A 27,277-nucleotide genomic window follows, 5' to 3' on the forward strand; every position below is an offset into this window, starting at 1 on the left:
CAAAAGTATTTTTTTCTCTCCCCCTTTTTGTCTCTCCCTCTCTCCTTTCTTCCTTCTCCCTCCCTCTTCTCCCTTTCTCTTTCTTGGCCTGCAGCTTACAGATCATGCAAGCTCTCAGCTACTGCTCCAGCACCTTGCTTGCCTGCCTGTCCGCTCGCCTGTCAGTACACGTCGGCCATGATGATTATGGACTAACCCTCTGCAAACATAAACAAGTCCCAGCTAAATGCTTTCTTTTATAAGCTGTCTTGGTGATAGCAAGACACACACTCTTCACAGCAACTGATCAGTAACTAAGACAGCTGATTATTGGGGATCTCAGACCCATGTGCATCTGCCTCCTGAGTGCTAGGATTAAAGGGCTGGGCTAACAAACCTAGCTAGAAAGCTAATGTTATAAAGTGAATTAAGGTTTCCTATGAGCTGGTGTCTGCTTCCCACACAGCGACAGCAACGGACTCGCCGCATTCTTCACAAAGTGAAACAGAAGCTCCCCAGGCCTCAGTTTCCCCATCTGTCCACTGAAGGAAAGCTACCCCTGAAGGATGGAGGAGATAATACTGCCCTTATGAGATATATCACTAAATGGAGCTTTGCCTGGAATCACCCCAAATTTAGAATGCACAGAGCAACCAGATTTTAATGTATTATATGCCAGGATCTCTCCTAAAATCCCAGCGCTCAGGGACTGAGGCAGGAAGAGCAAGAGTTGGGGGCCAGCCTGGGCTGCAGGAGAGGGCCAGTTCAAGAGAATATAAACAGGTAAGGAGGATTTCAACAAGAAAATGTTACCAGTTAGGGATCTCTGTTTTCACAAGCAGGTATAACAGGACAGAAAGAAGATCGTCAGCACACATGGTCTCCAAATTCACTGCAAAGGGAAACACAGGCCCACAGACTTCATGAGACCCAACCAGAAGGATAAAGCCCTCCTCCACCAACCAAGACCAAACCCAACCCACGCTCCCGTGAAATCACACACCAGGCAGAAAACACTGCGGTTTCTCTGACAGTGTCCTGAACAGATGTCAGAGTGAAGGGATAGAAGAATGTACAGTCAGCAGGGTGAAGCAGCACAGGCCTGTCATCCCAGCTTTTGAGAGGCAGAGGCAGGAGGATCCTGAGTTTGAAATTAGTCTGGGCTACATGGTGAGTTCCAGGCCAGCCAGGACTACATAATAAGACCCTGACTTAAAAAATTAAAACAGGGGCTGGTGAGATGGCTCAGCAGTTCAGAGCACTTAGGTTTCAGAGGTTTTGAGTTCAATTCCCAGCAACCCCATGGAGGCTCACAACCATCTGTATAAGGGGATCTGATGCCTTCTTCTGGCATGCAGATGCAGCACGGTGCTCATACAATAAAAAATATAAATAAATAAATAAATAATAAAGTAATTAAAAGAAAGTACACATCTGTAATCCCAGCAACAGGTGAGCCGAGGCCAGCCTGGGCTACATAATGTGACCCCGTATCTCAAAACATCAACAACAGAACCTAAGTGTCAAGACAGACCATGAATGAATGTCCCAGCCACCTCTGCTACTCGGTGTCCCTCCCGAGAGAGAATCTACTTTCTGGGACAGTTTATGAACCCGTCAACCAGATGTGCGTAGCCCCCACCTCCACCCTCTTCCTCGCCGCTGCTGGAAGTGCACCATATGCGTGCCTAAATATCCCTCTTAAGATTCTTATTACTTCCATTGTCTTAACATTTTAGTGGCTCTAGGGATGGAACCTGGGTGTTGGGGCTTGTGCACACCCAGCAAGAGCTCAGCCACTGAGTGACAAATCCAACCCCTACTTTACTTTTACCTTGGATTTTTTTTAATATATATACAAAATGAGGTAAGCTAGCCTAACACCCACCCCCAGCATTCCCCAGCTGAAGCCCCTGCTTTTCTCTCTCAGGCTTTGCTAACCTGCTCCTGCCTCGTCCGCCCCCTAGGACACTCCCCATGCAACTCTAGTCCCTTGGAGGTGTCCCTCCTAGACAGACCTTCCCATCCTCTGCCTTGTCCAGCCCGGCCCCTTCCCAGCACCAACCTCTCTGGCTGGGAGACTGTGTCATGAGCTGGACCACCTTCCGCAGGCACAGCAGCTTCTGCTGTGGGGATGTACACTTATTCAGCTGCCCCAGCTCTCTCTTTGCCCTAGGGATGTTGAAGCTGCGATTTACAAAGAAGAGTATTCAGGCCACGGTGGAGGGCTCAATGTTCTTGTCCTGGTCATACACCTGCTTAGACATTTCTTACAGCTTCAAGGAACGACCAACCAAAAACAGACCGAGAAGAACTTTGATGCAGGTCAGCTGTGTTCCTCTCAGGCTTGCAGACAAGAAGGCTTCACCGGGAATTCAAAAAATATAAAAATCTAGAAGCCTGACCTAGAGGTGCCAGTCTGTGGTTCTGGTACTCGGGAGGCTGAGGCAGGAGGATTACAATTTCAAAGCCAGCCTGGGATACACAAGGTACCTGGAGCATATAGGGAGCTATTATCTCAAAAAAAAATATATATATATATATATATGGGCCGGAGAGATGGCTCAGTGGTTAAGAGTATGTGATGTTCCTGCAGAAGACTGGAGTTCGAGTCTCAGCATCCACACTGGGCAGCTCACAACCGCCTGTGACTCCGGCCCCTCTGGCCTCTGAGGGCACCTGCGCTCACACACACACACCCACAGAGAAATGCATATACACATAGCTCAGATAATAAAGTAAAATTTTAAATAATACAGGGCTGGAGATGTGGCTCAGTGGTTACGAGCACTGGCTGCTCTTGAAGAGCCTCCCCCACCCCAGTTTGATTCCCAGAATCCACATAGTGGCTCAATAACTCTAATCCCAGGAATTCTGATACCCTCTCCTGGCTTCCAAGGGCACTGCACATATGTGTGCACACACATGCAGGCAAGACACTCATACACACTAAAACTAAAATAAAATAAAAAAGAGAAAAACTTTTTACATGGCAATAAAAAAATATATTGACTTAAAAACATTTTAATATAAGCCCAAGATAGGGGGCTGGAGAGATGGCTCAGTGGTTAGGAACATTGACTGCTTTTCCAGAGGTCTTGAGTTCAATTCCCAGCAACCACATGGTGGCTCACAACCATCTGTAATGGGATTTGATGCCCTCTTCTTGTATGTCTGAAGACAGCTCCAGTGTACTGATATTAAATAAATAAATAAATAAATAAATAAATCTTTAAAAAAAAAAAAAAAAAAAGCCCAAGATAGAAATAACCCAAGCGTGAGGAGAGGCTTACGCATCAACACTTCAGACATGTTTACTCTAATGAAACTTAGCTGAAGAGTGAGAGCATTGGTGGTCGGGGTCTCTCAGTGGCAGGTGAGGGCAGATGGCCTCCACGTGGGGCCCAGCTGAGTGAGTCACACGCCCACCTGGAGGCCGATTATACTAAACCCTCTTCCCCTTAGCTCCCACCCAGCTGGCACACTGGCTGACAAGGAAGGGACTGTCTGGAATCACTGGGACCAAGTGTACAACTCCTTGGCTGTAACTACATCTACTCAGTGGTCTCCACGGCTGCTGAGTTGTCACTCCTGCCATGTGGTCGAGGGGAGAAGATGGCACCCCAGCCTCAAGCATGCTGAACTTCCAAAGCTGTGGGGTTGACTCACCTGAACTCAGGTTTCACCCCAATATCTTTCTGCTGGAGATCTTGAAGGCTTCTTGTGATTTTGTTAAAGGCAGCATCCTAGCAACAGATTTCAAATTTTTTTCAGTTAAGGTTTTTGTTTGTTTGGTTGGTTGTTTTGAGACAGGGTCTCTCCACATGGCCCCAGCTATTCTGGAGCATGTGATGGCAGGTATCCACAGAAGCCAGAAGAAGATATTAGATCTCCCGGACTTGGAGTTACAGAATGTTATGTGCCACCCTTCATGGGTTCCAGACACCAAACTTAGGTCTTTTGGGAAAGCAGTATTGAACTATCTATCTCTCCAGGCCAAACACTTGGAATTTCTTAGGTTAAGGCTCTCATCCTGGAGAACGAAGACTGCAAACTTACCTCGCTCGCCTCCATGGTCCCCACGTATTTAAAGATCAGGTCGTAAATATCGTGATGGACATACATCTGTGGAACCGACAGATAGAGGCTTGTGGTGTGTACTGGGTGACACAAGAGTCTCCCAGCTGCTACCCTCCACTCTCTCCTTACCTCAACTGCCTGCTTCATCAGGTTCATCTGGGCCTCCTGCTTTGCAAGAACCTTCTGGAATTCAAGAGAAACGCCGGTTGAGAGTTCGGATCTGCACATGTGCAAACCGCTGCTGCTCTGTTTAGACGTGTGCTTACCATGTGAGAGTCTCTGAGAAGCTGCTGAAGGCATCTGGTGTAGAGAGCATTTACGGAGTCCTGTGCAGCAAAGAACAGAGAGAGGAGACCCCTCTTACCGCAAAAGCCTGGGCGGGCAACACCCAGGGCGACAGGCTCTACGGCATATGCAAACCTTGATACTCTAAAATTACGTTTATTTACAATGTGTCTGAAAACCCAACACACACTTGCCAGGCCTGGTGGCAAGTGCCTTTAACCGCTGAGCCATCTGGTCAGCCTTCCACCTTTTATTTATTTTTTTTTTAAAGATTCATTTATTTATTTTATGTATGTGAGTACACTGTGGCTATCTTCAGACACACCAGAAGAGGGCATCAGATCCCAATTACAGATGGTCGTGAGCCACCATGTGGTTGCTGGGAATTGAACTCAGAACCTCTGGAGGAGCAGTCAAGTGCTCTGAACCGCTGCGCCATCTCTCCAGCCCCCAGCCTCCCACTTTTTTTTAACACACCAAGTTATGTGTTCACACATTTGTGTGTGCAGAGGTCAGAGGTCAACCTCTGGTACCGGTTCTCACCTTCCACCTCGTTTAGAGGCAGGACCTGTCTTTGCTGTTTGCCATGATGCTGAGTACTTTCGGCTCGCTGGCTTACATGCTTCTGGAGGATTCTCCAGTCTCCACCTCCTACCTCCTCTCCTAAGCATACTGAGGTTATGGACACATGCAACTGTGTCCAACTTTTATGTGGGTTCTGGGCATCAGAACTCGAGCTGTCCATCTCGCACGGTGAGCATTTCTACTACGGAACACTTCTCCTGGCCCTCAAGTGTTTTTTAAACACTTGAAAGTTCTCTTGGAGGTTAACACACATGGCCACAGTGAGTAGGGGTTTTACTTTCTTTATGATACTCATTTTTAGACTTTGCAAAGGTCTTTCACTTCCTGGAGGGCCTTATGCTACTTTGTACAATAGAAACTTTCTTAACAAAATTTCCCACCATGCAGTGGGTACCCAGGGGAGTCCTGGAGTACACAGACTAATGGTTGGCACTGAAGTGAGTGACAGTGGCCAGTTAGGCAGAACGAGAGGCACGGGTACTAACTATGTGATGGCGGAGGCTCTTTCTTTCACATTCTCGGAATGTCCGGTGGAAAGACGCGATGTTCTTGTCAAATCTCTCCGAGTGTCTTCCCAAAAATTCTCTCACATCTTCGATGGTTTTCAGGGAAAAGGGATCTGAGGGTGCTGAAGGTTCTTCTGAGAAAAGAGAGTGAGGGTCAGGCTGGCTAAAGTTTTCAGTTTCCTGACCAATGAGGGTTGGGTGGGTGGGTGGGGGTATTAGATCCTTTCCCTGTTCCAGAAACAGAGATCTAGAACACACAACACACACACACACACACACACACACACACACACACACTTCCAAGAGAGGATAGACAAGGACCAGGGAAGAAGGTTAAAAAAAAAAAAAACCCTCATTTCAAAATATTGCCCAAGAACATCTCAGTTGCAGGAGAGCCTAGAGTCCAGAAAGCCACATAAGGTCTTTTCCAGAAAAAAAATGACAATAGTGTGTGACCCTAGGAACAACCCATGGGGCTGAGATGAAGCTCGCTCTGGACAATTCTACTTCATGGTGCATTTAGCACAGGGACTGTGCTGTTTCCCAGGGCAACTAAACAATCCATTGAAAGTCAATGAGCTCTCAGAGAGGCACCGGTGCAGCTGGATTAATAAAGCCACAAGGTTAAGCCCTGAGGCTGAGCCCAGGCACAGCATGTGCTCCAGCTCTGCACAGCTCCAGAGACAATCTTCCTCAAGGGCTGATTAGAGCACTGAGGCCTTTGGGCCTGGAGTCCTATCACATCCACCAAGGCAGCCCCAATCCACACATTTTCTTAGCAAGGGAAGACATAGATCAAGTCCCAAAGGAGACTTTTATAGTTAGGCGGGTCTCTAATGGGCTCTTTGATATTTGTGTGTGTGTGACATTCAAGCATTTAACAGCTAGGAGATGGGGGAGTGCACGTGCACAAGAGAAAAGGTCAGCCCTCCCTCTCGGTACCTGAAGTTTCTCTCTTCTCCAAAGGATGAGCAATACAGAGAATGCTGAAACTCTCTTCTTTCTCATTGTAGAAAGTTTCTTCAAAGAGGATGGGCACAGAGAGAAAGCACGCAAAACCTGCTCCTAGCTTAATCCTGTTCCCTTCAATGAGGACAGCCTGGAATGAAGAAAACATCACTGGACCAGCCTAGAGTGGTCACCGAGACCCTTGCAGCCTCCTCCTGGGAGGTATTTAGGCAGAGCCTGCCACTCTACCCCAGTGTGGGTTAGCTGGACTAGGAAGCAAGGAACAGATGTGCTAAGAAAATCTGTGATAGTTATGTGGCAGGCCTTATGAGCCACAGGGGGATGACAACCAACTGAGCAGGCTGATAACCCTCACCCTCTCAGATCTGCTGCAGTATTTACAAGTCCCACATGCTCTGGCCCTGGGTCAAAAACTGTAGACCAACCCCAGTGAGAAGAGTAATTTAGGATGGCCTGGACCCTTGACTGTTCATCAGTTGGGGGAATGGGGCCAGCTGAGTGCAAACAAAATGTCTACCTGCTTAGACTCTATCTGCTGCCATTAAAAAACAAACAAAACACATACATACAGCTGGACATGGCACCTCATGCCTGTAATCTCAACACTTGGGAGGCTGAGGCAGGAGGATCATGAGTTCCAAGCCAGCCTGGGACATAAAGTCTGAGACAGCAAAACTGTCTCAAAAATCAATAAATATGGGCCGAGTATGGTGGTACATGCCTTTAATCTCAGCACTTGGGAGGCAGAGGCAGGCTGATGTCTATGAGTTCAAGGCCAGCTTGCCCTACAAAGTGAGTTCCAAGCCAGCCAGGGCTACACAGTGAGAGCCTGTCTCAAAAAAAAAAAAAAAAAAACCCAAAAAACCAAAAACAACAACAACAAAAAAAAAAACAACCAACCACAACAAAAGATATAGTTCAGCGTGATACAGACCTGAGAAGGGGTGTACCAGGGACCCCCAACACACAGGTAGATGACTCCCTTGGCTGAAGGAAGGAGGGAAGAACTCCAGCCCCACTACACCACACAGAGCCTGGGTCCTACTCACTATTGCCATGGCCTCCATCTCAAAGCTCCCTAACAAAGGCAGGGAGCTCACAATCCTTTACAAAAATCAACAATGTGAAAGGCTGGAAAACAGGGTTATCTTGTCTCTGTCTGCCCCATCACCCCGCCCATCAATCCTGAGCCACCCTAGAAGAAGTGAGTACCTTTCCATCTAAAGTCTGAAAGTGTCCTTCCGTGGGTACCAAAACATAGGACTCGAACTGGCAGGAGGCCTGTACACTGCCCGGCAGGCTTCCTCTGCAAGGCACCAGGACCTAGAAAAAGAAGGAAGCTCAGTGATTGGTGGACAGAGTGCTGTGTGACTTCTGCGGCCAGGCCTGGGACGTCTCCAAGAATCCTCAGCAGAAATGTGCTGAGAGATATCAGCTCACTTGGAAAATGGTTCCGGTTAAGGCGTGGCTTGCTATGATTGGCAGCAAATTCTCTCTCTCTCTCTCTCTCTCTCTCTCTCTCTCTCTCTCTCTGCCACCTCGGGAGCCCTAACTTGTTCAATTTCTTTCTTTTTTAAAACATTCTTTTGAGACAGGGCCTCTCTATTGTCCCTGACTGTCCTGGAACTCACTATGTAGACCAGGCTGGCCTCGAACTCACAGAGATCTGCTTGCCTCTGACTCCTAGTGCCAGGATAAGAGGCGCCCACCACAACACCCAGCTCAACTTGTTTAATTTGTAGAAGTATGACTGGAAAGCAATATGGCGAGCCCCCACGTGTCCTTCATCCAGCTTCAAAAATGAGGAATTCAGTGTCCAGTCCTGTGTCATTGCTATCTATACGCAATCTGTCGGTTATTTTGAAGCAAATCCCAGAAGATTACATAAGGCAGAGAAGTGACTCATTCATCTACATTTTTAGGAATGCGTTTCTGAACAATGAGCCTCTTTTAAGAAACAGGACATGGAGCTGGAGAGACCCGTCAGTCACGGGGATCTCACGCCCTCTTCTGGCCTCTGGGGGCACTGCACACACACACATAAACCCACATACATATACACATAAATTAAAAAAAAAAAATGAAAATGAAAAGCCCAACCATAATGCCTTATTATGCACAGATGCCCAGTTCAAATTTCTCTAATTACCTCCTGCTTTTTTTTCTTCTTAAAAACATTATTTTTAAAACATTTAAAAAAAATTTTTTTGTACAAATTTTTGCCTGAATGGATATCTATGCACTACATGCACACAGTACCCGCAGAGTGCAGAAGTGGATGCTGAATCCCTAGAACTGGAATTACAGACCATTATGACTCCGTATGTGTGGTGGGAACTGAACTCGGGCCCTCTGTAAGAGCAGCAAGTGCTCTTAACTAATGGGCCTCTGCTCTGGCCCAAATGTTCAATTTCTGATATTTATGCCTTCACTGTTTATATTCAGGAAAAATAAAACTTCCTTTTATGTGTTTAAACTCTATTCTGTAGCTTTTGCTGAACTCTCCTAGTGAGTCCCCAGCACTGAAGAAAAAATAGACATAGTGGCTTTTACCGGTAGCCAGGCATTCAAAGAGGCCCAGCAGGGGGGCTGATCCATACAAAGTCAGCCTAAGTAATTTGAGGGGATACTGTCTTAAAAGAAAACCCTGAAGTTGTATGCATTTGTTTATGCAACAAAAGGATTCAACTTTATTTATTTAGCATGTGTGTTTGGGTGCCCACAGAGGCTGGAAGAGATTGTCCAATTCCTTGAAAGCTGAAGTTACAGCATTTTCAGCCAGCTGATAAGGGTGCTGGGATCCAGATTCTGGACTTCATGATTGAGCTGCAAGTGCTCTTAACTGCTGAGCCATCTCTCCAGGCCCCTCGGATATGAAATCTTAACTAAAAACTAAAGGGAAGCCTCTTGGTATCAATTTCAAAATGGGAAACAAATCCTGGCTATAGGAAAAAGTGCAGCTCACGATAAGCACACTCAGAAGACCTTGAAGACAGAGAGTGGGTTCGGGGTGTCTAGAAGCAGTTCTGCGGGCATGTAATGTCAGACTCGGAGGCTTTGGGTGGCCACTGCTGCTACACTAAGAAAACTCTACCCTAATTAAATCTACATCCTGTTTGCTTGCTGGCACACCTTCCGGTGCCCAGCATCCACCACACTGGATCACACCACCAAGCATGCCAGGCAGAGTAAGTGGCCTGAATTCACTGACTGAACAGGGGACCTTCCAGTTTCACAGACTTGCCCTTCCCCAGTGTCCTGACAGACCTGGAAAGGAGGCTAACCCTTCCATTTCAAGGGACAGGACCCCCCTACTACAGAAAGCCACCCACCAATAAGCTATAGACAGTCCCAACCCTTATTTTTTGCTTGTTTGCTTGCTTTTTGTTGCTGCTGTTTTTTGAGAGAAGGCCTTGCTATGTAGCCCAGGCCAGCCTGGAACTCCAGAGCCTCACCCTCTAGTACCTACCTGCCTTCTTTTAGTTTTTCTGACAAGCAAATGGACCCAACCTCCAGGTCGCACTGGAAACACAGACAACTTTCTCAGGGCAGTTGTCATGAACCAGTGTAAAAAGAAATAATCTGTTTCTCCTTTCAGCCCCTGCTCCCAGAATAACAACTCTGAAACTGATTATTTATTAACAAATGCCTAGGCCAAAAGCTTTGGCTCATTCCCTGACTAGCTGGTAACTTATTTAATCCGTTTAAACTATTTTATGTCTACCACTTGGTTAGTCACCTCTCTTCAGTCGCGGCTGCTTCTCTTCGAGTTTGCTAAAGAGCTCCCTCAGCATCTTGTTCCAATCTCTCTCCTCATTTTCTCCCTAGTTCTGCTACTTGCTGGTTTCTGTCAGTCTCCTCTAGTTCCCAGGCAAATCTCCCTGTTATTCTCTTACTATTTCCCAGAATCCTCTCTTCCTGCCAGTGTCCCAACCTCCTATTTCCTGCCTCAGCTCACTGGCCATCAACTTTTTTATTGGCAGATGATGCTTATAAGAGATTCTCTCTATAAACCAGTCCTACTCCTCCCAGTGAGTGACTCCACTGTGCAGCAAGCCACCATTTAGTTGCCCTATGCAACAGACTTCGGTGAGACAATTGTCCTTCCCACAGCTGCACAGTGTTTGTTGAGCCCGGTAGAACCTCTGATAATAATCAAGTAGCTTTTCCCAAGCTTGGCATTGTCTGAGTTTACAGTCACCTGTTTCACTTTGACACAGGGTAGTGGCTAACCTTAAGTCTGCATCAATTCTGCTATGCTTAGAGACACTGTAAAATGGGAACCTTAAAAATTCAGTGGGTTGTCAACTTAAGAAAATGTAGCCATTGGTAGTGACTGTAAGCAGCCTGCATAAGTTCATTTTACCCATCCAGATGAATGTAAATGAGTCACAGGGTGTGTGTGGGGGGGTGATGTCTCACCTTGGGGCTAGATCTTAATTATATATCTCCTCTACAAAGTCAGGAAACAGCTGCCTGTGGACAAGAGTCCCTGGAGACAGACCTGCCCAAACCACTCTCAGAAAACCCCAGGTGCATTATTAGCCTGGATAATAAGCACAGAGGTGACTATTAGAACAAGGTGGGTGTCACATGTCCCTGTGACTGAAAGATGAAGGTTGTGGGAGGAGGCATTTCCATGGTGCAACCAGGGGGCAGGAAGAAGAATCCTCCCAGGAAAGGAAGGCCTGGAATGGGGCCAGCTCCAGCAGTGGCTGGGCTGGGTAGGAGACCGGTCAGGCTTTCCCCTCGGCTGCCACACCCATGCTACTGCAGACCAGCAGAGCAGGGTAGCATACCAGTTTGTCTGTAGGGGAAAGTGTCAAGAGATGGCTGATACAACAGAAATACATTTATTATTCCATCATTTTTATTTTAAATGTTTGAGTGTTTTCCCTATGCCATTTGTACACACCACTCACAGAGGCCAAAACAGGGCATCCGATCCACTGGAAATCTGATCACAGACAGTTGTGAGCCACCAGGTAATGACTGGGAATCAAATCTGGGTTCTCAGAGAGCAGCCAGTGTTCTTAACCACTGAGCCACCTCTCCAGCCCCAAGACAGTTTTTTGTTTTGTTTTGTTTTTTGCTTTGTTTTTTTTTGTTGTTGTTGTTTTTTCGAGACAGGGTTTCTATGTATAGTCCAGGCTATCCTGGAACTCGCTCTGTAGACCAGGCTGGCCTCAAACTCAGAAATCTGCCTGCCTCTGCCTCCCAAGTGCTGGGATTAAAGGCATGCGCCACCACTGCCCGGCTCCAAGACAGTTTTTAAAATGGTGAATTTATACCTTTTTGTGTGTGTGTTTTTAAGTCCCATGGTTATGGTTTGAATCTAAAACGTCTCCCACTGCTCACGCCTTAAATACTTTGTCCCCAGCTTCCACTGCTGTCTAGAAGTCTGTGGCACCTTTAGGAAGTAGAGCCTGGAGAGTGGAAGTAGGTCACTAAATCGAGGCCTTGGAAGGTCAGAGCTGTTTGTACCTGGTTCCGGTCCTACAATCTGCTTCCTGTTCCTCCATAATGTGGAGATGCCTCTGCAGACACTCCAGACATCACGACTACTCCAGTAGGATAGAAAATAATCCTCCAAACCGATCCCAAATCAACCCCCCCTCCTTAGGTTGGTCACAGCAACAAGAAAAGTTAATGCTATTCCCATAAAGGACTCTGATCTCCAGAGAAGATTCTAGGCTGGTTAATTCTTGGCCCCGGAGGCTAACTCCTGGGACAGAAATTAAGTGCTAAGCTGCTGATCCCACACTGCTCTCTCAGAAGTGACAGGAAGGATGAGGAACTTTCTAGAAGCAATTGCAATGTTCTATTTTTTTTTCCACTGTGCTAACAAACATGTAAATCGCCCATGCTGTGAACAACAGGGGGTCAGTGCGAGCCACCCAGCTTCAGCCCTACCCTTAGTATGCTGGCAGAGTAGTTCATCCCACAGTTGACTTCCGGCAGGAAAGCTGGCCTCACCCAACAGGGACAGGGAAGGTCTGAAATGTACCACCACCCAGAGTGGGCCAGGTGCATCTGTGGCTCTCAGAAGGGGCTGGAGCAGAGTCCTACTTCAAAAGACGGGGCTAAGCACACACGGCTGGGATCTCACTATTAAATTTGAAAGTCTTCACATGCTCTTATGACCGAGCCTTCTCTCCAATCCCTTATCTGTTTTACTTATTTATTGGAGTTTTAAGAGACAAGTCTCTCTATGTAGCGTAGGCTGCCCTCAGACTCACATGTTTGAGTTACTGGTCTGTTTTGTCATGTTTTGTCTCTAATTTTTAGTTTTTGTATAGTGAATTCTTTTTTTTTTTAAGATTTATTTATTTATTTTATTTATGAATATACTGTCACTGTCTTCAGACACACCAGAAGAGGGCATCCAATCTCATTACGGATGGTTGTGAGCCACCATGTGGTTGCTGGGACTTGAACTCAGGACCTCTGGAAGAGCAGTCAGTGCTCTTAACTGCTGAGCCATCTCTCCAGCCCCTGTATAGTGAATTCTATGGCTTCCAAAATCCAAATTAAAAAAATGAAGATCTCGGTTTAAAACACGTGATGAAAAAAAACACGAATCATAAAACCCAGAACAAGCCTCTAGAAAAGGAGGCTGCTGTGGGCAGAAACAAGACACAAGTTAGTTCTGGTTTTCCAGAAAGGCCACCAGCAACCAGAGGTTGACCTGAGCTAGCTGAACTTCTCCTTTGGTTCAAATCCTCAGAGGCCTGACCTGAGCAAGTCACCACTCGGTAAGAGAAGCAGAAACTCAGGGTGAGGTGAGAAGGGAGCAGGACACAAAAGCCAACCGGGACTTCCAAAGCGGAATCAAAGACCACACAACACGCTCGGCACATTCAGCTTAAAAGGAAGCGTGGAAAAAGAAACTGAGGCTAGCTCGGTGAGTGAAGTGCAGGACTCCAACTCAACTCCCAGAACTCATGTGAAAAAGCCAGACAAAACAGGCCTGGGGGAGCATAGATGAACTCCCAGCACTGAGGAGGCAAGAGAACCCTGGGATGGTAGGCGAGTCAGCTTAGCTGTGTATGTGTGTACTGATCCAATGAGAGAATCAGTAACAAAAACGAAAGAGCTGTGTAGTCTGAGGAAATGTCATCTGAGGCTGCTCTGTGACCTCCACAGACACACACAGATTTGCTTTAATGCACACAAATTCACACATAAGATACTAGGATAGTTCAATGATAGAGCCCCTGCCTAGAATCCACCAGTGAGAGGGTGGGATTGTGGCTCAGTGGTAGAGCCCCTGTCTAGAATCCCCCAGTGAGGGGCTGGGGGCATGGCTCAGTGGTAGAGCCCCTGCCTAGGATCTACCAGTGAGGGGCTGGGGGCATGGCTCAGTGGTAGAGCCCCTGCCTAGGATCTACCAGTGAGGGGCTGGGGGCGTGGCTCAGTGGTAGAACCCCTGCCTAGAATCCCCCAGTGAGGTGCTGGGGGCGTGGCTCAGTGGTAGATCACCTGCCTAGAATCCCCCAGTGAGGGGCTGGGGGCGTGGCTCAGTGGTAGATCACCTGCCTGGCATGTACAAAATCTGATTTTCCTCCTTGGCACTGATTTAAAAAAATAAAAAAGGAAAAGAAGATAGAGGAAGGGAGGAGAAGGAAGAAAAAGAGGAGGAAGAGGAGGAGGAGGAGGAAGAGGAGAAGAGGAAAAAGAGGAAAAGAGAAGAAGACGAAAGAAGAAAGAAGGAGAAGAGGAGGAGGATGAGGAAGAAGAGGAGGAGGAGAAAGAGGAAGAGAAGGAGAAGGAGAAAGAGAAGGAGAAGGAGAAGCCACCACGGCCACTCACTGACCTCATTGTTTTTTGTTTGTTTGTTTTGTTTTTGTTTGGCTTTTTTTTTTTTGGCAACTTGACTCAAGCTACAGATATCTGGAAAAAAGAAACTTCAGCTGAAAAGAGGCCTCCATCATATTGGACTTCGGGTATTTTCCCGATCAATGACTGATGTGAGAGGGCTAGCCCACTGTGGGCAGTGCCATCCTTGAGCAGGTGGTCCTAGGCTGTGTAAGAAAGCAGCTAAGCAAGCCATGGAGAAGAAGCCAGAAGTCCACGCTCCTTTGTGGTCTCTGCTTCAGTTCCGGCCCCGACTTCCCTTCATGAGGGACAGAGACACGAACCAGGGCAAATACTAATGTGCAATATGGAATGATCCCCCACAGGTAGGCTCATGTGTTAGAGGCATGGTCCCCAGCTGGTGGACCTTTTGAGAAGGTTCTGAAAGCTGAGACTGTGGGGGACCTACCTGGTGGAAGCAGGTCACTGGGAGGCATGCCTCTGTGGACTAGGCTGGTCCCCAGTCCCGCCCTTGCTCTTTCTCTCTCCATCCTGAGGTGAAGAACATTCTGCATTACAGACTCCCACCACCGCACAATGCCTCACCACAGGTCCAGGGTCAACAGTCAAAATACAGACAGAAACCTCTGACACCACTGGTCAACACCCAACTCTTCTCCACCAGGTGGTTTCTGCTAAGGATTTTACCATGTGATCAAAACTGACTAAAGATCCCAACCCAAGTACTGGGAAGATCTGCAACACCAAGACATAGGGGTGCAGCACAGGTCCCTGATGCCACCGTTGCTTCTGAATGTTTCTTCTGGAGTCTTTTCAGTTGTGGCTATAGCCTAGTTTCATTTCTGTTGCTGGGATAAAACATTCGAACTGAAAGTGGCATAGGAGAAGAAACAGTTTACTTGATTTACAATTTCCAGGTACTATCTATCACTGGGAGGATGTAGAGCCAGGAAATCTAACAGACAGTCAAACAAGGAGAAACAGGCCCCTGTGCTGCCTGCCTGCTGTCGCTTAGGAGCCGCTAGCTTTCTTCACTCTTCTGAAGTTCAAGGCTCCTGAAACAATGTAGCACACAATGGGCCATGTCTTCCTGAACCAGTTAACAAGCAGACAATCCCTACCCTCACCCACCCCAGACACCACCACAGGCAAGCCCGATCCAGATACTTCTTCAATTGAGACTTTCTTCTCAGGTCAAGATGACATATTTTGAATTAATTATTAAGCTGGTGCTGAGAACTGAACCCAGGTCCCCTGTGGAAGCCATAAGTGCTCTTAACGGAGGAGCAGCATTTAAAATTAACCATGCCACTATGTATCCATTCACATGCTCCCTGCTGCCACAGGAGAGTACCTAACTGAACAGAGAAGGGCTGTTTAGCACCAGGGGAGGACTATGATACCTGTGTTCTAGGAGCACCACTCACAGACAACAAGGAAGAAAGAGGGCTGAGTATCAGGACAAAGGTATGATCTACCTAGACGAGGGGCAAGAGTTTGGAGACAGGATAATAACCCAGGATGTGCTGGCTGGTTTATGTCAACTTGACACAAGCTGGCCACATCTGAGAGGAGGGAACCTCAATTGAGAAAATGCCTCCATAAGATCTGGCTGTAAGGCATTCTCCTAATTAGTGATTGATGGGGGAGGGCCCAGTCCGTTTTGGGCAATGCCATCCTTGGGCAGGCTGAGCAAGCCATGTGAGGCAATCCAGTAAGCAGCACCCTCCACGGCCTCTGCTGATGCTCCTGCCTCCAGGATCCTGCTCTGTTTGAGTTCCTGCACTGACTTCCTTCAGTGATGAACAGTGACATGGAAGTCTGAGCCCAATAAACCCTTTCCTTGCCAACTTTCTTTCCGGTCATGGTATTTCATCACAGCAACAGAAACCCTAAGACACCAGGCTTTCAGTCTCAGAAGGCTTCATCCAGGAAGGAGCTTGAGGTGGCCCCTCACTGTTCATGCACACATCCAACATTGGGTAACCCTCCCCCGTTCCCCGCCCCCGCCCCAGGGAGGGAGGGCACAGCACTGGGCTTCGTTTAACTCCATAGCTCTGTAACTGACTTCCTCTAAATGTCTCCATTGCCTGCCACATTCCTGACACCACTCACACTTGAAGGCCGGTAGACTTACAATGCCATGGATCTGGGCCACCTTGCTGCACAAGTCGGGGCGCCACTTCTGAAGGGCCAGGTAGAAAGGGTTTTTCAAGAGATCTTCATCGTATAGAGCCATAGGGACTTCAGAGGGATCCAAGTGAACTTCCTGCAACAAGGGAGGGAAAAGCCGTGAATAGAGACAGGGCCCTCACTACGTCCCAGTCAACCTAGAGCTTTCTCTGTAGATCAGGCTGACCTTGAACTCAAAGAGATCCACCTGCTTCTGTCTCCCAAGAGTCGAGATTAAAGAGTTTTGCCACCTCACCTGGCATAGCTGGCTGTGTTTTTTGCTTTTTTGTGCTTTTTGGTTGTGGTTACCCACAAGCCCATGTGTGCACACGCGTGTGCACCCATGCACACAGCCTTCCCCTCTCCCCAGAGCTCTAAGGTCTCATGCTTGCTAGGCAAACACTCTACCAATGACCTAAATGCCCAACCACTTTGTTTTTTGTTGTTTTGCTTGAAGCAAGGCCTCACTATGTATGCAGCGCAATCTGAACTGAAAGTCAGGATCTTCCTACCGCAGTGTCCCACAGCTCTGGGACTGTAGTAGTAGTCTCCACCCTACGCCCAGCTTTCTCCATGTTTTTTCATCCTGAGCCAGCCCTTTGGCCTGACTTAACTGGCTATGGTTTCTGAGCATCAGCCTCAAGGGGCCTCAATAAACCCTCGTTCTCAATAAACCCCAAGGACAGCATGCTGGGAAACAGCCCAAGTAAGGAAAAAACCATGGAGGGGGAGACAGAGGAGCCCATGTGATCTAATGAACTGAACCACGCAGGAACAAAATGCAGTCTCACGGTTATGCCAAGGAAAGCATCCAGAGATTAACGAAATGAGGGCAGCTGGGAGTTGTCAAGTTATAACTTGGTTACACAGCAAAGGCCACCTGAAATGAGGACCCTTCCAATCCCACAAGCATAGCCCTTGGAACTTCTAAAAAAACCCTTAAACTTTCTCACATTTCTGTCTCCGACCCATCTGGATTTTATTTTTGCATATGCTATAAATCGGCAACTAATTTTCATTTTTCCATATGGTAAGCGATTGTCCCAACATTGCTTTTGGCACAGTCTTCCTCCGTCTTTCATACCAGTCGGGAAAGCTGTCCCTGACATACTCCCAAGTCTTCATGTGCGTCTGTCCTATTTCCACGCCCTAACTCCGTTTCAATGGCCTAGACCTGGGCTGCTCAAAAAGAGGTAGGCAGAAGCTAGAATTATAGACACAGACCGTAAGGTCAAGTGGAAATTCTCATTGTGTTCATTTCATTTTGAATACATTTTCAAACAGAAATTTTAAATGTATTTGGTTTGTTTTGAGTTGTTACATTTTTCTACTGTTTTGTTTGTTTGTTTTTGCACATGAGTGTGGGGGTGAGCCACGTGTGCTACAGTGTGCCTGAGACGTCAGAGGGCATCTCCTCTGCCACAGTGTGGGCAGGTCGTGGGGAAGGATTCAAGGTAACTGACTGCACTGCCTCGCCAGCCACCTGTCCTTGTTTTTATTGCTCTTTTATGACCTCAAACTTCTGGGCTCATGTATTCTTTGTAACTCTTTGTAACTCCGCTCTCTTAAGTATCTGGGACTCCAGGTGTGCACCACCATGCCTAATAAGTACATAATATAAATACCTAGTAGCCACATAAAAAACAAAACAGCGAAAACTGTTTTTTTAACAGTTTCTAGATTGTAACCTATCCAAAATACACTTTCAGTTAATAACCATCACTTTAAAATTAAGATGAACGTGGCCCGTGAGATAGATGTCTCAGTTGATGAGGGCGCTTGCTGCCAATCCTGATGACCTGAGTTCGATCCCCAGGAGAGAACTGACTCCTACAAGCTGTCTTCTAACTTCTTTTTAAAACTTATTATTTTATCTGCATGGGTGTTTTCCCGACATGTATGACTGTGAACAATGTGTATGCCTGGTACATGTGGAAGCCAGGAGACAGTAGGGTGTCATAACCCCCTGGAATTCTAGACGGTAGTGAGCCACCATGTAAACACTGGCAATTGAACCTCAGCAAGAGCGGCCAGCGCTCTTAACCACTAAGTCACCTCTCCAGCTCCTGTCCTCTGATTTCTACACATACACACAAGACCGGAAACTCCATCTACCCAGATGGAAAAGTCTGCCTGACAGATAGCCACACGGGCCCAACATCAATTCTCTTGGCCCAGTGAGAGCTGACTTGACTACTGGCTCCACTGGGGACTTTTCTCACTGGGGACTTAGCTCCTCCCACAGGAGGATCTAAGAGAACTTTTAAGAAGAGCCTAAAATAAAAAATGGGTGTAAATAATTGGGCCCCCAGGGAGACCTTGGAGTCGCTTCAGGTGTTTGATTCATAGAATTTAATTATTGCCGGAGCCAGATAGTTCTCTCATGATCCCCCAAGAGAAGCAGAGAATGCAATTTTGGGGGGACAGAGTCATAAGGGAATAGCATTCTTCCTGGTTTCAAATAGTTGGTTCCATGGGACAGTGTATGACAGCTTTAGATGCTTTAGATAAAAACCACTTGAGAAACAGGATGTACGTGATGGCAAGCTGGGGATGGACATGTGACACTGGCAAAGCACCCAAACCGCCACTCCCTAGCAAGGAAATATGGCCAGAGAGGAAAAGGAATAGCAGGGGATGGGGAAGACACTGAGACGAGGACCAAAGCAACCAAAGGATTTAGGAGGTTGTGAGTACAGTTCATAGAAGTCTTAAGAATCCCAGACCAAGGGGCTCCTCTCCATCCCTGACAGACCTCCAATGAAAACTGACAGAAAAGTCAGTAGCATTAGTCAGAAATGCCAAATACCCCTGAACATGAGCTACCTGAGGCCAGCTACCCTGTGAACAAGACAGTCATATGGGGAAAGTCTGAACATTTCAGGAGATAGTATGCACACTGCAGTGTGGTTTTGTGGTCTTTAGCTGTCCTGACAACCAGGATGAGTTTGGGTAGTCAGGAACCATACGGGGACTGGGCACAACCCTGCTCTGCAGAATTCAACATGGGGAGTCTGTGCTTCCCAGAGATGTACTCCCTGCCAAATGTTACAGGAACCCTTACAGGTTCAGAACCAAAGACCCTAGCCAGACGTGCTTTCCAGGCAACGAACAAGGCCTTCTAAGTGATTCAAAGGGAGGGATGGGGGTGGGGACAAAAAGGGAACAGCTTCTATTCATCTATTTTTAATATCAATGGAGCACAGGGATGAAATCTGTGCTTTCTAGTCCCCAGTGATTCTGGCCTTGTAATATTTACAGATGGGGCTATATTGTCTGTAAACCTCACGTTAAAGCACTCAGCTCTAACACCTGCATTCAGCTCACTTCAAGGCTAAGAGGAAGCAAGAGGATGGCCGTCTCTCCCATAGTAGGTGAAGGGTTAATCCCAGACAGCAGCCACACAGGTAAAAATAAACAAGGTGCTCAAAGCTGGTCAAACATAGTGACACTGGAACCTGTGGTGTTAGGGAGAAATGATCAGGGATCCAGTTAGGTTTGGAGGGGTATGAGCACTGCTCAGAATCACCCCCAGCACCTTGCTCCCAGAGTTGCAGATGAAACACCCATGCACCCATCTCCCTGCCAGGATCTCACGCAGATGGGCAGGCACTCAGAGGGCCGGTTCTTAGTAGCTCCCAAAGATGGCCAACCTTGTGACACATTAATCCAGATTCCTCTGAACTGACTCCTCTCTAAGTCTGTCACCTATAATCGGTCGGTCACATTCCTTGGCACCCCTTGGAGAGGAAGATGTTACTGGACACCAACCTAATGTCACCGGCTAATAACCAGGGAGTGTCCTAACAGCACAAAATCATTGAACGGCACCCAGACAAATCAATAACAAAAAGCCTGCAGCGTCCTGGTACAAGGATAGCACAGTCTGGTAAGCACATGGAGGTCCAGTCATGACCTTGACCCCAGCCCTGTGCACACATGGCTGCTGCCCTCCTAGTAATGCTGCCTGCTGGATGACTCAGGTGAGACATCAAGGCTGGGGGAACTGGCCCGAGGTCTAACCCTGGAATACACCTTAACCCAACGTCAAGACCCTGGCTGCTTTCCCAATAGCTACTCCTCTACTCATCCTCTTCCTCTGCCTGAGATTGCACACCTACCTGTCCCTGGTGAACCACACCCAAGTGACCTCTCCAGCATTTAGGTCTATGCAGTATTCTTCTGTCTTTCCCTCTGCACCCCCCCCAAACCAGCTGAACGATCCATACTTGGTATGTGGCCTTTGTCCACTTTCAAAATCCCATCATTCCCCACACCCCTACAGCTTTCCAAAAGGATGAGTTCTCCCCCTTTCCACTCATTTGGTCCTGATACCTAGTCCCCTATCAAAACCTGTGTGGCGGCAAACATCATCCCCCACTCCCCAGGAGAATTGGCCAAGTCCCAGATCATCCAAGTTCTGAATGCAAATGGACAGCTGGCTAAAGGACTGACCCCTGAGTGACAGTAAGAACTGGAGTTCAGGGCCCTAGTTCCTGTCAGTTGACACACCACCAAGGCCTGCACGGGGGGACTCTCAAAACCCTAATATGTGCTGCTTTCGCTCCGATCAATGGGAAGTTTACAATGTTATTAATGAAAACAGGAGTGTCTCTCCACAGAATGAAACAGAAATCCCAGTCACTGAGCACTATGTCTGTCCAGTCTCACCAGCCCCTCTTACCCTGAGCTTCTCACTCCTAGTTGATGATGTGTCACTTGCTTCCACTGCCACCCACCCCGCCTTGAGTGTATATGTCCCCTTGCAGCTGGAGGAGAGGCTAGAGGGGGTACCGCCTGGCGCGCGCTCATCTGGGCAGTCCGTTTTCAACCAAGAAACTGAACAGACTCTGAGTGATTGAACGTCTCTAGGAACCTGAGTTTTCCATAAGTCTTCTCTACTTACAGGACAAGAGGACCTCGCCACGTGTAAAGCAGCCAGGGATACCCTTCCCACTTTCAGCCCCCGCGGAAACTCAATCAGCTGGCCTAGACCGGGACCTGTACACACAGCCTCCTCCCTCAGTATCCAGTTTGGCCACCGGAAAACATCCCAGGCCACATGGCCTGGGAGCGACGGCTCTGCTCACTGCCCCAAGTCCCAGCTCCAGGGGACCTGGGCCTGCCGTGGAGCCCCAGGAATAGATGCATTCTCCGCGCCGCCCAGGCTTCCCTCTGGACGCAGTGGACAACGTGCGCGCCGCGCTGCGGACAGCAAAGGAACGGGAGAGCTGGGAGGCTCAGCCCGCAACGGGTCCGGGCCCCGGGGGGCCCATCAGCCCAGCCAGGGGCTCCAGCTCAGCGCAGCGAACCCCTCCCCCTTCCGCTCCCAAGCCCCGCCCGACCTTGGCGCCCCCCAGAGTAGGGAGGCGTTGGAGGACACCCGCAGAAGACACTTACTTAAGAGGCTACATAGTTTCACCTCTGTGCTACGACAGCACCTCTCGGACCCCGGGCTGGGACCTGAGCGCCCACCACCCGGGTGCGGTGGCTCCACTCTTCAGCCTACCTTTTTACTCCGCCGTTGGGCGGAACTCTGCTCCAGTCTGTCCAATAAGAGGTCATCTTAGCCGAGACTGACACGTAAACAGAGCAATCATTAAGTCTAGTTCAGTCGGGGGTGGGGCCCAGGAGACTCCGCGCTTCCTACTCAGGCTAGCCCCGCCCAGAGTCAGGGAGTGCGCGTGCCCAGAATTCAGAGGCGGGACCTAAGGAAGATCTGATATTAGGGGTGGGGTCCAAGCTGGGTCTCTGAAATCGGGTTGAACCACGATGGAGAAAGAGAGCCCCCATCTAAGTAACAATCCTGCCCGGCCGATCGCCCTATGCTGCTGGTGATGCAGACTGGAGGTGCCCAGTCTTCCGAGCCATCCTACTCTGTTGCCTACAGTGTCGAGGAGTACAATGTTCCTTGGTCTTTTCCCTTCACTAGCATGGGCTCTGATAAGCTAAGCCTTCTTTCTACAGTCTCACTTTTCCTCCTCTGCAAAGTAGGAAAAAAAAAGCCTTGAATTTGCAGGGCGCTAAGGTTCCAAAATTATAATGTTAGGAAGAAGAGGGAAAGTCACACTTGACCACCCTGGGCTGGGCCCCGCCTACCCCTGGTCCAGGGGCGGGAGGAAGCTTCGGGCCCAGACAGGCGGCTGGAGGCGTGTCCTAGGAAACTGGATCTTGCTGCCCTTGGCCGGGGCTAAGGCGCGCGTCTCAGCTTGGAGACTTGGGTTCGATCAAGGATGGGGTCTGCACTCTGGGCTTCTCAGGGAGCAGCCGTGAAAAAGAAAGTTATGCAAAGACACTACGCGTGACCCGGAGCGCGTCTGGGAAAAATGGAGGAGCGGATGGGGAGCAGCTAACCGGACTACCTCTGCCCGTGGGGACGACGTAGGCACATGTCGAGGGTTCCTGGAGAGCTCTGTTGAGAGCGGCGGCGAGAACATGAGGAGCATTCAGTCCACCCTCCCCAAGGTTGGCATCAGGGCTGGAGGCGACCTGCGACGTTGAAGGGTGCAAGTGGGGCATCACTGCCGGAGGGCAGCGCCATGGCCAGAGAGGAGTGCAAGGCGCTGCTGGACGCGCTCAACAAGACCACAGCGTGCTACCATCACTTAGTGCTTACTGTGGGCGGCTCCGCGGACACGCAGGACCTGCGCGAAGAGCTGCAGAAGACCCGCCAGAAGGCGCGGGAGCTGGCCATGGCCACCGGCGCTCGGTTGACCGTCGCGCTCCGCGACCGGAGCTTAGCTACGGAGGAGCGCGCGGAGTTTGAGCGGCTCTGGGTGGCCTTTTCGGGCTGCCTGGACCTGCTCGAAGCCGACATGCAGCGCGCACTGGCGCTGGGAGCCGCCTTCCCGCTGCACGCGCCGCGCCGGCCACTTGTTCGCACTGGGGTGGCCGGCGGCTCCTCTGCGGTAGCCGCGCGAGCCCTGAGCGCCCGCAGCCTGCGGCACGAAGCCGAGAGCGACTTCGATGTCTCTGATCTGCCCCAGTTGGAGCGCGAAGTCCTCCAGGTGGGCGAGATGATCGACGACATGGAAATGAAAGTCAACGTGCCCCGCTGGACTGTACAGGCGCGACAGGCGGCGGGCGCCGAACTCCTGTCCGGTGCCAGTGCCGGCGCGTCCTCCGCTGGTGGCATTTCTGTAGAGGAGCGCACGGGACCCTGCGACCCGAGCAAGGCCCTGGCTGCCACGGTTTTCAGCGCTGTACTGTTGGTGGCTGTGGCCCTCGCCTTATGTGTGGCAAAGCTGAGCTGACTGATATCCAATGACCGTTCTCTGCCCCTTCTCTTTCCAGGGCTTGGGCTTGGGGTTTGAACCGTTAAGGAGAGAGGTAGTGAGCCCGGATGTTGTGCGTATGAACGTGATCCTTTCAAGGTCCACCTCTGCCTGGGCAAAACATGTTTTGTTTTGTTAACATGCTGGCCCAAGAGGAGTTAACGGCACTGGGCTGTCAGGCCATTACCTCTAATGTCTGCAGGAGCTTTACCTCCTATTAATAGAAATCGGTCCACAGTGACCCCGGATCCCTTTGGGTTTGATGAGTTAACACATATGTCCCAGGATTGGTGCCCTCACGCTGGTCGGTAGCTCTCATTCTGCTTTAGACCAGACAGTTTGGTAAAGGTGTGGGGTTGTATCAAGCATAGTGGTGGTGGTGGTGGGGGGCATTTTGTTCCCTAGTGCATGCAGTAAAACGCGTTGGTTTTATTACCTTCATCCTTTGGGGCCGAGGCTTTGGGAGAGCGTACTGATGGAGAGGTTCGTGCAAAGTGCTTTCTCTGTGGTACACTATTGCATTTGGCAGGGATGGCCTATTAGTCACCAGGAGCTGGAGCTAGGAGACGTTTTGTGTCGTGACCCCATTTAGGGTCACAACCAAGAAGTTTGTTTCAGTTCGATGTGGTGGATCCGCTGCACACTTGCACCCTACCCATCCTCGGATGGGGGAGGAACAGGCTGCTGCTGCTTTGGGAAAGGCCACACTGCTATGTAAACAGGCACGTTCTCCTTCTCACCGGCTTACTTTATCCTGGAATTAGACCACAGTGTTCGACCCTCCTTTGAGGGAGGGCTGGGGAATCCTCTTTGAAGCTCTTAATCCTATCTATCCCTGGAATTTACTCGATAGCCAATAGGAGCGCTAGTTTTCTAGAGAGCTGTCCAACTGTCTGACCCTGTGCTACAGGGAAGGGCGATGCTGGTATCATTGGTAAGGGCGGGGGAGAGGGGAGGGTGCAGCTGTGAGCCTGGCAGCTGGGTTCAAAACGTAACAGCTTTAATATGGAATTTAAGTAGCTCTAAACACACACATACACTCACACACACAATCTGAAAGAATGACATTTGCACATTAGTACCAAAGCTGGGTTGCTTTTGTTTGTTTGTTTGTTTGTTTGTGTTTTGTATAAAAGAAACCTGGGCCACAAGCTCATATATGCCAAGTGAACCAAGCTTCGTGAGCTTTTACATTGTACGTGTAGTCTACTAAATATGAATCTGCATCTGTTTTTTTTTTCCTCAAAAACCTATACCCTGGGGACCAGCGAGATGGCTTAACAGTTTAAAGTATGTATTGTAACGGGACATAGTGGTGCACACTTTTAATCCTACCACTTGGAGGTAGAGGCAGGAGGTTCTGTGAGTTGGAGGGCAGCCTGGTCTACATAGCGATATCCATGACAGCCAGGGCTACATAGAGAGATCCCGTTTCAAAAACACCCTGCCCTCCTTCCCAAAAAGGTATCAGGTCTCTTGCAGACCATCCAAGTTCTGTTCCCAGCACCCACCGCCAGCTCCAGGAGAGACCTGGCGCCCTCTTCTGGACTTCTTAGGCACTTGTCCACATGCGTACACACTATTCACATATACGCATAACTAAACTAAACATTTAAAATCTGTGTTCCTGAATAAAGACTGAATTTTGAGATCATAGCTCAAACTGCCAGAATAATCCACGTAAAAGGCAGAAACGGCCCCTACTTTCCACCGGTAAAGGACGAGGTGTGAGAAATGCTCTCTGCCTTCCTGGCGGGACTCTTTCCCAGTCCTGGGGAAGCAGTGCTGAGAAAGTGGATGCATTTAACTTTCAAATGGCTATTTGGAAGGAAAGCAGAGATTTGCTTGGCTCGAAACGGGATTTCTTTTTAATCTCTGAAAGTGAGAAAAAGGGGGCTGGACTGATGGCTCAGTAGTTAAGAGCACTGACCTTTTTTTTTTTTCCCCCAGAGGACCTGGGCTTGATCCTCAGCGCCACCTGGTGGTTTCAAATTCTTGTCATTTCAGTCCCAGATAATCCAACACCCTCTTTTAGTCTCCCGAGAAACTGCATGCAGGTGGTGCACACACATACATGCAGGCAAGCCCCCATAAACACAAGATGATGGTGGTGGTGGTGGTGGTGATAATGACGATTTGCTTAAATGAGAAAAAGGACCAGGAGTATTCTTTACCAGGTCAACTTGGGAGGCTGACGGTCACAAATGAGTGGGGGCAGGATTGTTATTTGGACGCCTGATTTTAGGCACTGCTCCCTACCTCTACCCTAGGCCATATGCACTCTCTTCACACACGTTCCGGTGCCTCAAAAAGGGAAACGTAGACTCTATTTGCAGGTGTCTTTGAATGTGCTTTTAAAAGACCCTCAGGTCTTACAACCAGTTTAACCCTTTACAGTAATTGCTAGGAGTCCCTGCTTCCTCTGGGCTAGGTGACTCTGATTAGGTACCACTTTAAACCTTTTTTTTTTTTTTTTTTTTTTGTCCCTGCTTGCCCAGGATGCGTTACAGCCTAATGGCAAAGCACTTGCGTAGCAAGCTTGAAGGTTCAGATTTAATCCTTGTCCACCCCCGCCCCCAAAGTGTATTAACGAATATTAAAAAGGCAGAAACTTGGGGTTTCAAGGCACCTATCAAGAGAATGGGCTCTGAATCAGCAGTGAACTGCTAATCAACAGTCATATTGCAGCAAGGACATGCCTGGATAATTTCTTTCTTTCTTTCTTTTTTTTTTTTTTTTTTTTTTTTTTGGTTTTTCGAGACAGGGTTTCTCTGTGTAGCCCTGGCTGTCCTGGAACTCACTCTGTAGACCAGGCTGGCCTGGAACTCAGAAATCCACCTGTCTCTGGATAATTTTTTTCTAAGACAGGATCTCACTGTGTAGTCCTAGCTGTTCTAGAACTCAGTATATTGACCAAGCTGCCCTTGAACTCCTAGGACAGCTCCTGGATACTCCTGCCTCTGCCTCCTGAGTGCTAGGATTAAAGGCATGTGCCACCCTGCCTTGCTTTAAACGTCTAGCCCAGACTGGCCTCAAAGTGGTGAGCCTCCGTGCCTTGGCTTCTTCAGAATATGCTACGGGTGTGGGGCCCTACAGCCAGCTAGATGATTTCTTTTCTATGTATTATAAGAAGTTATGCTTTTAAATACCACAAGGGAAAATACTTAGGGTAGAGTTAAAGCCTGAGCTTTGTGATTCCCCTATGATTTACAGGATGCCGTGTAAAGGATGTGTGATTCTGGTAAGCAGTTTTGGCTGAAGGGATGTCGAATTTTCAGGAGATCTCTGGTGATGCTGCATTTCCCACTGATGTGCACACTGGTCCATTTTTAAGCTGTTCCTTCCTCTTTCGTATGTTGTATGATGGATGCTTTGTAAGCCTCTGACCTCCTGTGTATAAGAAGCTGACGAGGACAATGTTGTAGGAAGAGCTTACTTCTGCATCCCTTGGGGTGTGCCTCTCCCTTGAGGGACCACCATCTATGCTGGGCAGAGAACTCTGCCTCTCTCCAAGTACCTCAAGTCATTTGATATCCCTGTGCCTCATGCCCTCCACTGATGGCACCGGGGTCTTGTGAGCCCTTGTGAGCCCTTATTTTGTTGGATGAT

General features: G+C 48.7%; 2 protein-coding genes across 6 annotated transcripts in view; one reads left to right on the plus strand and one right to left on the minus strand.

Annotated features, from left to right (window-relative positions):
* The window catches only part of Ankrd27 (ankyrin repeat domain 27), a 50,067-nt gene extending 28,167 nt beyond the window's left edge, over positions 1–21,900 (minus strand). For 2 of the 5 annotated variants that reach the window (XM_028754182.1, XM_028754186.1), the window contains exons 1-11: positions 21,795–21,900; positions 16,360–16,491; positions 7,617–7,727; positions 6,378–6,534; positions 5,415–5,569; positions 4,326–4,385; positions 4,189–4,242; positions 4,039–4,104; positions 3,649–3,725; positions 2,045–2,166; positions 793–871 (exon numbers count right to left, since the gene is read on the minus strand). In XM_028754182.1, coding sequence (XP_028610015.1) covers positions 793–871; positions 2,045–2,166; positions 3,649–3,725; positions 4,039–4,104; positions 4,189–4,242; positions 4,326–4,385; positions 5,415–5,569; positions 6,378–6,534; positions 7,617–7,727; positions 16,360–16,461 — 983 coding nt within the window. In that variant the 5' untranslated portion in view covers positions 16,462–16,491; positions 21,795–21,900. Of the gene's footprint in view, positions 1–792; positions 872–2,044; positions 2,167–3,648; positions 3,726–4,038; positions 4,105–4,188; positions 4,243–4,325; positions 4,386–5,414; positions 5,570–6,377; positions 6,535–7,616; positions 7,728–9,873; positions 10,002–16,359; positions 16,492–21,794 lie in introns of those variants that run through there. The other 3 variants (XM_028754183.1, XM_028754185.1, XM_028754184.1) reach the window with 3 other exon arrangements.
* A 1,033-nt stretch (positions 21,901–22,933) lies between these two features.
* Positions 22,934–23,647, plus strand: Rgs9bp (regulator of G protein signaling 9 binding protein). Its single transcript, XM_028754151.1, has one exon. It carries the CDS (start codon positions 22,934–22,936, stop codon positions 23,645–23,647), a length of 714 nt encoding a protein of 237 aa, XP_028609984.1.
* Positions 23,648–27,277: the final 3,630 nt, after the last annotated feature.

This window comes from Grammomys surdaster, unplaced genomic scaffold (genome assembly GCF_004785775.1).
Source record: "Grammomys surdaster isolate TR1022 unplaced genomic scaffold, NIH_TR_1.0 125984, whole genome shotgun sequence".
NCBI lineage: Eukaryota > Metazoa > Chordata > Mammalia > Rodentia > Muridae > Grammomys > Grammomys surdaster.